The sequence below is a fragment of the Bos indicus genome, chromosome 6, assembly GCF_029378745.1.
Source record: "Bos indicus isolate NIAB-ARS_2022 breed Sahiwal x Tharparkar chromosome 6, NIAB-ARS_B.indTharparkar_mat_pri_1.0, whole genome shotgun sequence".
In the NCBI taxonomy this organism is placed as follows: domain Eukaryota; kingdom Metazoa; phylum Chordata; class Mammalia; order Artiodactyla; family Bovidae; genus Bos; species Bos indicus.
This window is the reverse complement of record NC_091765.1, coordinates 19776004-19790873: the sequence shown is the minus strand read 5'-3', so window position 1 is coordinate 19790873 and position 14870 is coordinate 19776004. Positions and strand designations below refer to the sequence as shown.

The following is a 14870-nucleotide window of genomic DNA, read 5'->3' as shown; positions in this document are numbered from 1 at the left end:
TATAAGACAGGGAACATCACAGGGCCAGCTATCTATGTATTAAATAATGTGTATTTCAACACAATGAAAATACTTTTTTTTTTTTTTTTTAAGTACACTTTCTTAAGGAAAACTCTACTCCACAGAGCCTTCAAGTGACATATCATGTTTTGAGGAGAGAGACAGGATCAATACAAATATGCTGATGACAACAAAGAGCCAGGTATATCAACAGCTTAAATTGTTTAGATTTCTTTTGTATCTCTCATAGCAAGAGATGAGAGGGCTCTGCCCAAGGAAGGTGCTGAAATGTTTGGTAAATGAATGTATGCATGTGTAACAGGATGCGGAATGATATTATTCCTGGGTTGAAACAAAGAGGCTTAAAAGCCACCAACGTCTCCCCTGCCCGCCCCCTCTCCATCCCCCCTCCCCGGGGCTAGGTGAGAAGTGACTGAAATTGCAACTTCCAATTATTATCCCAGTGTCCTCTCTCCTCCCAAATTACATAAGGAGCTTTAGTTGGAGGTGGTGTGGTCAACTTCATGGTGAGCACAGTGTTCAAGATAAGATGCCCCTCCCTTCTCATCCTGCAGGATAGAGAAGTAGGTGTTTCTGGACACTCTAATCACTCCCCCTGGCTCTCTCACAAGGTAAGTGAAGGGAAGTGCCCAAGACAGCCATTTGTAGAGATTTGGGCATACCTAAAAGAAGGGGTAGTGATATTCTCTTTTGTAGTAGAATGTCTGTTTATACAGAAGACTTAATAATCTGTCCTGTACCTGTCTGAGCAGGCAAGAAGTAGGGAATGTGGTAGTGCTGAGAAATAGGGTGTTAGATGCTTACCTTCTCTGACCATACAAGTCTAAGCTGTACTGTGAGAATAAACCAATTTAAGGATCAATTGATATAATAAGGATAAAAGTGTTCGGTAGCCTGTATATCTTTAGATGAAACAAGTTGTTTTTAAAAATCACATTCCAAGTGAAGCAGCTTGAATTTCATGGTAGTCTTAATATAGTCTAAATTTTTAATAAATCATCAATTAAAAAATATTTAATCAACCAGCTTTGGGCTGAGCCATAGAGATAAAACACCATTTTCACCTCAAAGAGTCCCTAATCTGATTGGAAAATACTAACATAAAAGCAATAATAAAATTACACAATAATGAAAGAAAATATTTATATTGTGCTTGCTATGTGCTGGTCACTGTGATAGGCACTTGACATATATGAGCTCATTTCAATATTGCAACAATTCTGTGAGGTAGATTTTATTATTTTGATCATGCTACAGATGAGGAAATTGGGGTAGAGAAAGGTTAAATAACAAAGGCCACATAATCAGTAAGTAACAGTGTCAGGATTCAACTTTAGTCTGGCTCTGGAGTCTGAGCTCTTAACCACATTATTACACTGCTTCTCTCATAAGATTCAGTGTATGGAATCACAGCTACATACTATGAGAATACAGGGAAAGGAATAAACACAATAATGGGGAGAAATAGTTAGGAAAAATTGGTGGAAGAAGTGGGACTTGAGTCAGGAAACAATCAGTAAGGTTTAGAAAAGTAGAAAAGAGGAAGAGGAGTGTTGCATAAGTAGGTAATTGTAAGAGTTCTAAGGTGTGAGGGAGTAAGGAATCAGTCCATAAATAATTATTGAGCACCCACTAGGTATATACAATATGCTTGGGATACATTTATGAACAAAACAAAGATACTAGTTCTGATAGAACTTAGAGCCAAAGGGTATGAAAATGGTAATGAAGAGACTAGTTTTACTGAATGAACATCTGTCCTGAGAAAAAGAGAGAAATAGTACTGAATAAGTAGGTAGGCGACAGACCATGAGGGCTCTGAAGACAGAGAAGCTCAAGGACATAAGAAATAGATAAGAACTTAGGATTTTTGGAGGAATGTGTCACATGTCAACAGCAATATTTTAGGAAGATTAATTAGGCCATATTTTGCAGGATGAATTAGAGATGGGAAAAAAGTAGGCAGAAAATCTTGTAATAAAGTGAATTTTATGAAGATCTAGATTAAGTGACGACACGGGAAACCGAGAGCCTTGCTCTATTCATTATCTTTTTTTTCCTTCAGTCATTCCCTTGGCCTACAAATACATCCAATTCTCTCCCATCCATAGTGAAAGCTAAATGTAAAAATAAATACTAAATAATACAATTACTCTCCAAGGGGCAAGTACTTTCTAGCTACTGTCTATCTTCTCACATCTACTTTCTTTACATTCACTCCTGAACTCACTGAAATTTGGTTATCGTCCTGATACAGGAAAAGCAGTGGTTCATTTGCCCAGCAGCAAGTGGAAATTTGGAAACATTTTTTAAAAAAGGTAATACATGAGTAAAGCCTAAAAGGATGAATAGGAGTTTGTGAAGAAAAGAAGTGGGGGTTTACATGTATATTCTGTGTGAAGCAATTAATCAAACATACTGGGAAGGTATTTTGATTCTAAAGCTTGGGTTCTACCTCTAGGAGGTATGCTGAATAAATAACTCATTTAAAATCCTTTCCACAATTGTTTCAATTAATCCTGCTATAAACAAGGCAGAAATTTGTCAGGAAGCTATTTTCATTTTGAAGGAATTTTTTTAATTTAGTTCACAAGTATCCAACCAGAGTGTCTCAGGTTTACAGGCCCTGTTCCATACTGATACTAGTCTCTTTCAATAAATATACCATGAGCTCCTTGAAAGCAGGGACTAGGGCTTGTTTTTACACTTCCACTACCTAGCAGAGAGCCTGAAATTCAGAGCCTGTTCAGTAAAACTGGGTGTATTGATTAAAAGTAAAGGAAGAATACGTGAGAGGCACTGTAGGAAAATTTATGAAAGATAAAGGACAGGGATGAGCCAAGATAGTACTTATGTTTTGGACATGGGTGGTTAAGGGAGAATGACAGACAGTAGATAGACAAGGGGAAGACAAGTTCTGATTTAGACTTGTGAAATAGGATGCACGGGGTCTATCTACCAAGTTGAAGTGTTGAGATGCGGCTGGAGACAGAAACTAGTGTTTGGGAGAAGATGTGGCTAGGTTGAAGATTGAAGGCAGGAGGAGAAGGGGATGATAGAGGATGACATGGCTGGATGTTATCACCAATGCAATGGACACGAACTTGGGCAAACTTTGGGAGACGGTGACGGACAGGGAGGCCTGGCACGCTGCAGTCCATGGCGTCACAGAGTTAGACATGACTGGGCAACAGAACAACAAACAACAATGGCTAGAGGATCATATTTTTTGAATTACCAGCATAAAAACTTCAGTCAAACCATAAGAAATAATAAACAATGTTTGAAGAAAAAGGGAAAGGAAAAAAGTTACTTTTATTAGGTATATCCATACACTGCTGAGTAAATCTTACATTATGTAAACTATTAGTAAGGCTTAGAATACATAAAGCTAAGAGTTTTTAGAGCAATATTCGGTAATTCTTATTTTCCCACATGTCTACAGCAAGCAGACTCTGCTTTCTTAGTAATAGCTATTTCTAGCTAATGTATGAGGAGGGACCGGCAGTGCCATTAACTACCATTCTCAAAGGAACACTAACAAAGAAAAACAATCCTCAAAAACTTTATCAACTTGCAAAGATATTTAAAAAACAAATTGTTTAAATGGCATTATAGTATTTTCATTTATTCCTCTTGCTTATAGAGAGACTAGGAAAGGTTACTATTTCTAAGATACAGAAACCTAGCATCTGAAATGGAAGTCTGAAATAAAACTGTCAAGCTCTGGAAGCTGCATAATATAGCTCTCATACTAGAGAGAATATTTTTCTCCCTCAAATAAGTGAGATAATGTACATGAATATGAAACATATGGAGATAGAACTTCTTCAGTGATTAGGGATTTTATGCTAAAATTTTCACAGATGTGCTCTTAAAAAATTGTGTGTAAGCTTAATTTATGTAAAGAAAGTAATTTTCTCTTTGATATATAATATCAATATTTTGGAGATATTTCATCTCTCTGGGTCTTAGCTTTTTCACGTATAAAATGAAGGGCCAGGAGCGGACATCTTATGTTTTTTTCAGCTCTAGAATTCTGTGACAATTTTTTTCTGATTGATTTTCAGCTGTTAATAGGTCAGAAAATTTCTTGCCTATCCCTTAGGACAGAAGTTAGAAACGTGTACATAACACTTAATGACATCAGAGGAGTTTCTACTTAAAGAGATTCAGGAATGATTCTAATTATGAGGCTTAGTACTGTTTATATGTATAAGCATACATACATTGAAACATGTATATTACCATATGTGAAACAGATCGCCAGTCCAGGTTCGATGCATGAGACAGGGTGCTCAGGGCTGGTGCACTGGGATGACCCTGAGGGATGGGAAGGGGAGGGAGGTGGGAGGCGGGTTTAGGATGGGGAACACATGTACACCCATGGCTGATTCATGTCAATGTACGGCAAAAACCACTACAATACTGTAAAGTAATTAGCCCCCAATTAAAATAGATAAATTAAAAAAAAAGTATACACACAGACTTAGATCAATTAAGAACTTATGCATTTCAAAGACAGGTAACTGGGAAATATTTTTTAGTTTAAAGTGGTTGAAAAAAAAAAAAAATAAAGTGGTTGAAGTGAGGGCAGAAGACATGGAGGCAGTTACGTGGAGAACTCTCACAGTGGTCCAGGGATCAAAAACATGGACAATGTGGTGATGTATATGGGCAGCGGTGGTGCTGGTGCCACTCTATAATTTTCTAAAAGCTTCTGGAAATAATTTCAAAATAAAACCAGAACTTGATAAATTTCCTAGGATGAGATAAAGAAGATGAATATGTTAAACATGAGAGTGGCTCCCCTCAGCTAAGCTCCTAAAGGTAGAACATATGATAGCTTCCTTCTGGAATGTGACAGAACTGCTACTTCACACAGAACTTTATAGTCAGCTTTCAATAGCAGCAGAGACTCAGGAAGTAGAGCCCACTGGTGACAAAGAGGTGTTTTAGTTGGTTAAATTGATATCTTCATCTCTAACTCTACCTTTCCAAGGTACAGCCTTTACTTAAATTGGGTTACTGACATCATTACCCTTTTCTCGCATTTTTTTTTTCTTATCAGTTCAGTTCAGTCGCTCAGTCATGTCTGACTCTTTGTGACCCCATGAACCGCAGCACACCAGGCCTCCCTGTCCATCACCAACTTCCAGAGTCAACCCAAACCCATATCCATTGAGTCGGTGATGCCATCCAACCATATCATCCTCTGTCGTCCCCTCCTCCTCCTGCCCTCAATCTTTCCCAGCATCAGGGTTTTTTTAAATGAGTCAGCTCTTTGCATCAGGTGGCCAAAATATTGGAGTTTCAGCTTCAGCATCAGTCCTTCCAATGAATACCTAGGACTGATCTCCTTTAGGATGGCCTGGTTGGATCTCCTTGCAGTCCAAGGGACTCTCAAGAGTCTTCTCCAACACCACAGTTCAAAAGCATCAGTTCTTCAGTGCTCAGCTTTCTTTACAGTCCAACTCTCACATCCATACATGACCACTGGAAAAACCATAGCCTGCACTAGACGGACCTTTGTTGGCAAAGTAATATCTCTGCTTTTGAATATGTTATCTAGGTTGGTCATAACTTTCCTTCCAAGGAGTAAGCGTCTTTTAATTTCATGGCTGCAGTCACCATCTGCAGTGATTTTGGAGCCCAGAAAAATAAAGTCTGACACTGTTTCCACTGTTTCCCCGTCTATTTCCCATGAAGTGATGGGACCAGATGCCATGATCTTCGTTTTCCGAATGTTGAGCTTTAAGCCAACTTTTTCACTCTCCTCTTTCACTTTCATCAAGAGGCTCTTTAGTTCCTCTTCACTTTCTGCCATAAGGGTGGTGTCATCTGCATATCTGAGGTTATTGATATTTCTCCTGGCAATCTTGATTCCAGCTTGTGCTTCTTCCAGCCCAGTGTTTCTCATGAATATAAGTTAAATAAGCAGGGTGACAATATACAGCCTTGACGTACTCCTTTTCCTATTTGGAACCAGTCTGTTGTTCCATGTTCAGTTCTGTTGCCTCCTGACCTGCATATAGGTTTCTCAAGAGGCAGGTCAGGTGGTCTGGTATTCCCATCTCTTGAAGTATTTTCCACAGTTTATTGTGATCCACACAGTCAAAGGCTTTGGCATAGTCAATAAAGCAGAAATAGATGTTTTTCTGGAACTCTCTTGCTTTTTCCATGATCCAGTGGATGCTGGCAATTTGACCTCTGGTTGCTCTGCCTTTTCTAAAACCAGCTTGAACATCTTATACATCAAAGGAAATTTTTGCTCCTGTGTTCCTTGTCACTTGGGAAATTCTCTCATCACTCTCCTCATTATATAACCAAAGTCAAGTAATGACTGAAATGCTCTCTGGTTGGAGTGCCAAGAAACACCTATGGGAGAAAGTCTAGCGATTGCTGTACTAAAGACAAGGCTGGTGAGATCTCTAATGAGCTTGTGGTATATACTGTCAATACCCTCTATATAAACAGAAATGAGGACAGAGCCTAGATTTACAGCTGGCTCCAAAAACTGAAACAATAAAAAGCTTAGGAGCCAATAATAGTTATTTTCTCTTTATTTACTTCTGAATATCCAAAAAACATGTTGAAAGATATTTGATAAAACTCTTTAAGAAATCAGAATGCATGGTTCTTTCATAACCTATAAAATTTATCTTTGAAGTCAAAACTGAGCAAGTAAAACACCAGAAGCACTGCCACTAACTCTAAATGTTAACTAAAGATGTCTACCATCATGCTCAATCATGTCCGACTCTTTGTGATCCCATGAACTGTAGCCTGCCAGGCTCCTCTGTCCATGAAATCTTCCAGTCAAGAATACTGTAGTGGGTTGCCGTTTTCTACTCCAGGGAATCTTCCTGAACCAGGGATCCAAATGCGTCTCTTGCATATCCTGCACTGGCAGGCAGATTCTTTACTACTATAACATCTGGGAAGCTCTGTTCATCATTACCGTTGTTATTTAACACTGAAGACTGAGGTTAATTAACTAAACAACAGATAGATATAAGACGGATAGAACTGGAAAAGAAGCAAAATTATAATTTTTAGATGATATACAACTGGAAAATTTAAATCAATGGAAAAACTTACAAATAATGAGGGAACATTAACATGGCAGATAAATGATAATGATAATGAGGATGAAAGTGAAAACTTACAGAGTGTTTACTATGTGCCAGCAATGTTCTGAATATACTATCTAATTTAATACTCCCAATAAATCCGATGAAGCATGTAAAATTATTAATCTCTGTTTGATGGATAAGCAAACAGGTCATACAGTTGGTATGGCAGACCTGGGTTTTGAAATTCTAATCTATTCTAAACAATGTAGCTGTTTACCACTACATTAAACTGTTTGCAAAGCCAGCATCTTTCTTTATATATAACCAGCTAGAAAATACAATGAAATAAAATATCCTAATAATAATGGTAAGAGAAAGGTTAAAATAGTAATAAGCCAAACAAGAAACACATAAGAAATAAAACACCATAGAGAAACTATAAGACATGAATACATAGAAAGGCATATTCTAATTTTGGAAAATATAAAACTCATTATTGTATATCAATTTTTTCTACTTTTTATAAACTTAATCACAACATAAATACCAAAATGATATTTTTCCCAGGGGAGGAGGGAAAACGACAAGCCAATTCTACAATTCATGTAGAAACACAGTGCCAAATGTATGATATAGTTATAATTTTAATAATCTCTTGGTACTAGTACTGGGAAAGAAAGAAACTGAAACAGATGAATATAACTGAAAATAGGATTTGGAAATGGGTATAAGTACATGTGGGAATCTAGTTTTCCATAAGAGGGCTATTTGAATTCACTGGGAACCATTTAGTTTATTCAAGAAAACAAACATTAATCTTAAACTATTTCAAGTATCTATTTAATAGACATGAAAGTTTAAAATGCATTAATTAAATGAAGTATGTCAGGATTCTAATCTATTCTTTGCTAATGTTTGTTTTACTTAATTTCTATAGGATTTAGGAGCTGCTGCTGCTGCTGCTAAGTCGCTTCAGTCATGTCCGACTCTGTGTGACCCCATAGACGGCAGCCCACCAGGCTCTCTGTCCCTGGGGTTCTCCAGGCAAGAACACTGGAGTGGGTTGCCATTTCCTTCTCCAATGCATGAAAGTGAAAAGTGAAAGTGAAGTCACTCAGTCGTGTCCGACTCCTAGCGACCCCATGGACTGCAGCCTACCAGGCCCCTCCGTCCCATGGGATTTTCCAGGCAAGAGTACTGGAGTGGGTTGCCATTGCCTTCTCCGGATTTAGGAGCAGTAACCTATAATTCACATAGACACATCTGGAATAATTCCAGTTTAGTTGCTCATTTTGGCTTTGGGGAGAAATGAAGAAACAAATAAACTTTAACATTAATTCTCTAGAAGATATGAGAATATTTCAGATAAAAGCTGCCTTTTCTTTTTCATTATTCACCTTTATTTGTTAGCATAATTGGGTTTAACAAACTGAAATTTTGGTAGTATATATCATATAACAAGGCTTGTTTATTTATTTTGCATAGTTTATAGGATATCCTGGAAGGATAGCTGAAAAAAAACAAGACATTTAAACCCTGGGATTGTGAAAATCATTAGACTCACAGAATCCTGTATGTGTCTCTTGTTGCTACCCTTCTGTAGAATAGCGCCAGAATCCATTTCTCTTTAAATGCCATGGAATGTCACTGATACATGCAATGACATCCCTGGACTTTGAGTATGCATAAGAAAGATCTCAGTGCAAGAACCCAGATATTCATTAGCAAGTTGGAATTGTGCTACCTGTGCCCAACAGTCTTCATGAAGAAAATATATTCAATAGACTTAACTAGTGAAAAAACACTGCTTTAGGAACTGTCTCAAATCCATACTGAACTAAATCAAACTGCAAAGGAACAAAAACCGTCACCAGCATAACTTTCCTGTCAACTGCAATGTAGATATGCTAATGCCATGTCAAAGTCTCACCCTGATGTCTGTGGGGAAGTGTGCCGTGGCTCAGATCAGTCCAGCTGCTGGCCTGGGCCTATTCTAAACAGGGTATTCTACCCTAAGTCATGACAAGTGTTATTTTCACCAAAGATGACAAGACTTCTTATTTATTTTCTTCTTTTGTGTTTTCTATCCAAAACTCCATCCTCAATACCCTCCTATCCCAAACTTGTAAACATCTCTTTTCCTTCCCAAGATCCAACCCTACAATCCAACCTTCCTCGGTACAGTACGCTCGAGAAATCTAGTGCTCCTTCAGTCATTATTTGATTCTTGTCTGGCTCTGGGCATTTTTCTGCCCTTGTTTCACTCACTGAATTAAGAGGGCACTGCTCCATTCAGAACAGACTGTGAACACCGAAGTATCTACAGTCAGAAAAGTGGCATTTACTAATTTAATGATTTAGCAAAAGAAGACCCAGGGATTTCTATAACTCAGAAGAAGATATATCTTTAATATACAACTGGAATTTTGATTTCTCACACTTCACAAAAAGGGGCAGCAGTAAATGTTGAAGATATTCAATATGTAAATATTTCAAGTTTTAGGCTGCTGCAGTGAAGCAAATGGAGTTTTAAAATGAGAAAAAATATGAACGGTCAATGACAGAAAGCAATGGCAAACATGTACCACTAAAATCATCAGTAAAATGGATGCTATGAAGGAAAAGTAGATGCAGTTAACATGCCTGATGAATAATGAGTTGTGGATTAATGCTTTGTTCAACTGAGAGTTCTCTAGTAAAACCTTATTTGTGGTAATTACTTCAACTAAATACACGTATATTGACAGCACACTATTTCCTGGCCATTGAACTGGGCCCTGGGGATCTTTAACGCACATGTAAATTATCAGAGATGTATCTTATTTCATTTCTTAAGAGGTTATGATGCATCAAGCATTATACTAAGCAACGGGAACACAAAAATCATTAAGATGCAGTTCTTACTCTTCACGAATTTAGTTTAATAAAGGAAATATAGGCGCATATAGAGACTGAATAATCTGGCACCCTCATGATCATGCTAAATGGATTAAAATATAGTGTTATGCTATTATAAATGACTAACAAGATAAATTATAGGTACAGAAAACAATCAGCTATATTAATAAACCCTAAAGAAAAACAAATAGTATGGATTTCAAAAACAGGAAGCCTTTACCTATTACACTTCATTTTCCTTATTATGTTAATAGATACAGCTTTGCCATGTAATTTTAATCCAGCCAGTCCTAAGTGTTGGACTCTGACAGACTACTCAGTGTGAGAAGTTCACTTCCTTAACCTCAGAAACAAGTTCTCATTAGCTGTATCCAACCTGGAGGAGTTCTCGCTTTGACTAACAGAAGGAAAAGTCTGACTTAGCTTAGAGAGGGATCAAAGATATTCTCCCTCTGAGGATCAGCTCTGTTTAGGAACGACTGTTCTTATCAAGATTCCCCTTTTAACATTAGAGAGACTTCAGAAGTCTTGCTGGAGTTGTTTTTGTCCTCTCACCTAACCAAGATATTTCTTGCCAAGGACTCTGAGCTTCCCCTAATACAATTTTTCTCTGTATAAAGTCTCATAATTAATTAAAATATAGTACTAATGAAACCAACTTAAATTAGAGTTTAAGAATATGCTTTCCTGGCTTTGCCACTTCTTTTGGATCTACTTTTCCCATTTCCTCCTTCAGCAACTTACAGCTACATTTTATAAATATGAAGTCATACATTTTTCCTCATGATGTTTACTACAGAGTAATTTTTGGGAGCACTAAATTCATCACTTAAATAAAATGTAACAATTAAATACAACTTGCACACACACAATACCATGGTATCAATAGTTAACAAGAAGAAATGATCTTTGTTTAGACTATAGAATTCAAGAAAGGTATGTTCAAACTAAAAGGATATTAAATGTATAAGCAGAAAAACTGTAATGAGTAATTTAAATTTTAATTTCAAATCTGTGTATATAAGAACTCCTTTATTTCACTGTGAATAATTTCAACGACCCAGTTTCTTTCAACTCTTTACATACTTAATATTCACAAAGTCATAATATGTGTGTTATAAAATTTTAGCCTCTGCATAACCTAACACTCCAGAACATTAATGGTGGAACTCCATAGTGTTGCAAGTTCCCTCCTTAGCAGAGGAAATGTGGCCTCTTCCAGTGAACCTGCTCTTTACCAAAGCAGAGTATGCTTTGGAAAGAGTAAGTAAAGCAAAATTAGGTGAATATGGAACATTATTTTTATTTTCCATAAATCTTTAGAATGGTGTTGAGATTTCTCATGGTAATAAAAAAGAAATTATCTTCTTTACTTATATAAACTCTATCAATCTTCCAAAAGCTAGCTGAAATAAAATGACTTGATAGGGACAATCAATCAATATCTAATATACATAAGGGATCATGTAAGTGGTTAAGAGAAATATCTACTTGTGCTGTACTAATAGGTTCTGATTATTTTCTAGATACTCTAGAATTTTTATTGGAAATGTATTCTTTATTTGAAGAGTAAAAAAGAAGTTGTTTATATTATTTTTTGGTTTATTTTTAACTTCTACATAGTAAGAAAACTGTTTTTGTTCTATTACTTTCTTTTTTATTTTATTTCTATTACTTTTTGCCAGCCCAAGAGGTGGCAAGAATACACAGAAGAACTATAAAAAAAAGGTCTTAATGACCTGGATAACCACGAGGAGGCTCAGATGGTAAAGACTCTGCCTGCAATGCAGGAGATGCAGGTTCAATCCCTGGGTCAGGAAGATCCCCTGGAGGAGAGAATGGCTAGAGAATCCCATGGACAGAGGAGCCTGGCAGGCTACAGTCCAGGGGTTGCAGAGTTAGACATGACTGAGCAACTGACACTTTCTTTCACACACTCTCTCTTTTGTACCTCACATTCAATGAGTCAGCAGTATCTGTTGGTTTTTCTTTAAAAATTAATACTTACTATTGTAATAGTAAGTTTGTATATCTTTAAAGGACAGAACAGCCTGGTCAGCTAAAGTCCATGGGTTTGCAAAAGAGTCAGACACCACTGAGTGACTAAACAACAAAAACAACACTCTTATCATTCCATTCTATGTATAGTATCCTTACTGTTCTCCTAACATTCAAAGCAATGCTACTACCTTGCACTTGCAAGATGGAACATTTTTCCTCAGGAAATATATATGGCTCACTCTCTCACTTCTTTTAGGTTCTCTTCCCAAATGTCTCCTTATTAAATAGATTTTCTTTGCTGCTACTGCTGCTGCTAAGTCGCTTCAGTCATGTCCGACTCTGTGCGACCCCACAGACGGCAGCCTACCAGGCTCCCCCGTCCCTGGGATTCTCCAGGCAAGAACACTGGAGTGGGTTGCCATTTCCTTCTCCAATGCATGAAGGTGAAAAGTAAAAGGGAAGTCGCTCAGTCGTGTACAACTCTTCATGACCCTATGGACTGCAGCCTACCAGGCTCCTCCATCCATGGGACTTTCCAGGCAAGAGTACTGGAGTGGGTTGCCATTGCCTTCTCTGAGATTTTCTTTGAGTCTCTCACATAAAATGGTAACTCTTCTCTAATGTTCTCCAGACTCCCACTTCTTGGCATTTTCCATTGTCCTTTTCTTCTTCTCCTTTTAAAAAATGAAATATAGCTGGAATACAATATTATATTGGATTAAGGTGTACTAGACAGTGATTTGACATTTGTAGATATTATGAAACGATCAGTACCGTAAGTCTGTGAATTGAAACTCGTTCAGTCATATCCAACTCTTTGTGACCCCAAGGACTATACAATCCACGGAATTCTCCAGTCCAGAATACTGGAGTGGGTAGCCTTTCCCTTCTCCAGGGGATCTTCCCAACCCAGGGATGGAACCTAGGTCTCCTGCTTTACCAGCTGAGCCACAAGGGAATCCAAGAATACTGGAGTGGGTAGCCTAACCCTTCTGCAGGGGATCTTCCCGATTGAGGAACTGAACCAGGGTCTCCTGCCTTGCAGGCGGATTCTTTACCAACTGAGCTATCAGGGAAGACCATAAGTCTACTAGCCATCTAACCCTATACAAAGTTATAAAAATATTATTGACCACATTCCTTATACTGTGTATTATATCTCCATGGTTTATTTATTTTATAACTGGAGGTCTGTATCTTTTAATCTTCTTCACCTATTTTACACACACCCCTCTGCCACATCCTTCTCCTCAGGCAACCACCTGTTTGTTCTCTGTATTTGTAAGTACGGTCTCACTTTGTTCTGTTATTTTTTTGTCTTTTAGATTCAACATGTAAGTGAGATAATATGATATTTTTCTTTCTCTGGTTTATTTCACTGACCAAAATACCCTCAAGTTTCATCCATGTTGTTGCAAATGGCAAGATTTCAATATTTTTTGTCTCAGTAATACTCCATTGTGTGTGTATGAAAATACCACATCTTTATCCATGTATCTATTGATGGACACTTAGGTTGCCTCCATATCTTGGTTACTATAAATAATGCCGCTATGAACACTGATGTGTAGATATTTTTTTCAAATTAATTTTGCTTTCTTCAGGTAAAGACCCAGAAGTGAAACTGCCATAGATCATATGGCCGTTCTATTTTTAATTTTTTGAGGAACCTTTCTGTTGTTTTCCACAGTGGCTGGTCCAATTTACATCTCACCAACAGTGCACACAGGTTCCCTTTCTCCACATTTTTGCCAATTAATTATTTGTTGTCTTTTTGATGATAGCAATTCTAACAGTATGCTGCTGCTGCTGCTAAGTCGCCAGTATGAGTGCATATCAAATTGGGGTTCTGATTTACAGATCCCTGATGATTGGTGATGTTGATCATGTATTTGTTAGCCATCTGTATGCCTTTGGAAGGGCTTCCCTGGTAGCTCTGACAATAAAGAATCTTGCTGCAGTGTGGGAGGCCCAGGTTCAATCCCTGGGTCAGGAAAATCTCCTGGAGAAGGGAATGGCAATACATTCCAGTATTCTTGCCTAGAGTATTCCATGGATAGAGGAGGCTGATGGGCTATAGTCAATGGAGTCGCAAAGAGTCAGACATGACTGAGCAACTAACATATACTTTATGGCTTTGGAAAATGTCTATTCAGGTCCTCTGCCCATTTCTTAATCGGGTTGTATGTTCTTTGATTTTGAGTTGTATGAGTTCTTAGTGTAATTTGGATGTTAATCCCTTACTGAATATATAGTTTGCAAATATCTTCTCCCATTCATAAGACTGCCTTTCCGTCTTATTGATAGTTTTCTTTGTTGTATAACAATTTTTCAGTTTGATGCAGTCCCATTTATTTTTTTCTTATTGTTTAATTTCCACAATGGCACCTAAATGCCACTAAATGTTCCACAACAGATGGATGGATAAAAAAAGTGTTGTGTATACGTATATGATGGAATATTATTCAACCACTAAAAAAGAAATCCTGCCATTTGTAACAACATGGATAATCCATAGGATATTATGCTAAGTGAAATAAGTTGGACAGATAAAGACAAATACCACATGATCTTACTAATATGTAGACTCTAGAAAACACACTAAATGTTTACTTTTTTTGCTTACTGTTGGTATATCCTTCACTAAATGAAAATTTTGAATGTAGGTACTCTTAATTCAGTAACTTGAATGACATCTGTTTAACAGTATGTGTTCAGACATATTGTTGAAAAACAATGCATTTTTACACTATTCATTATATTTTTCTTTACAGTTGAAATATAAAAAGAATGAAATAAATTCTAAACAAAAGTGAACCAAAACTTGAATATTCTTCAGATAGCAACATTTTATGTAAATAATACATTTTTCTC

The 14870-nt window shown here is 37.2% G+C and overlaps 1 protein-coding gene across 6 annotated transcripts in view; it reads right to left on the bottom strand.

Moving 5' to 3' along the window:
• Positions 1-14870, bottom strand: part of TBCK (TBC1 domain containing kinase) — a 208922-nt gene that overhangs the window by 62426 nt on the left and 131626 nt on the right. Inside the window, exon 24 of one of the 6 annotated variants that reach the window (XM_070791102.1) lies at positions 6755-7050. The exons of 4 other annotated variants lie outside the window; for them this stretch is intronic. In XM_070791102.1, the coding sequence (XP_070647203.1) occupies positions 7015-7050 (36 nt within the window). In that variant the 3' untranslated portion in view covers positions 6755-7014. Of the gene's footprint in view, positions 1-6754; positions 7051-7079; positions 12671-14870 lie in introns of those variants that run through there. One more of the 6 variants, XM_070791101.1, reaches the window with a different exon arrangement.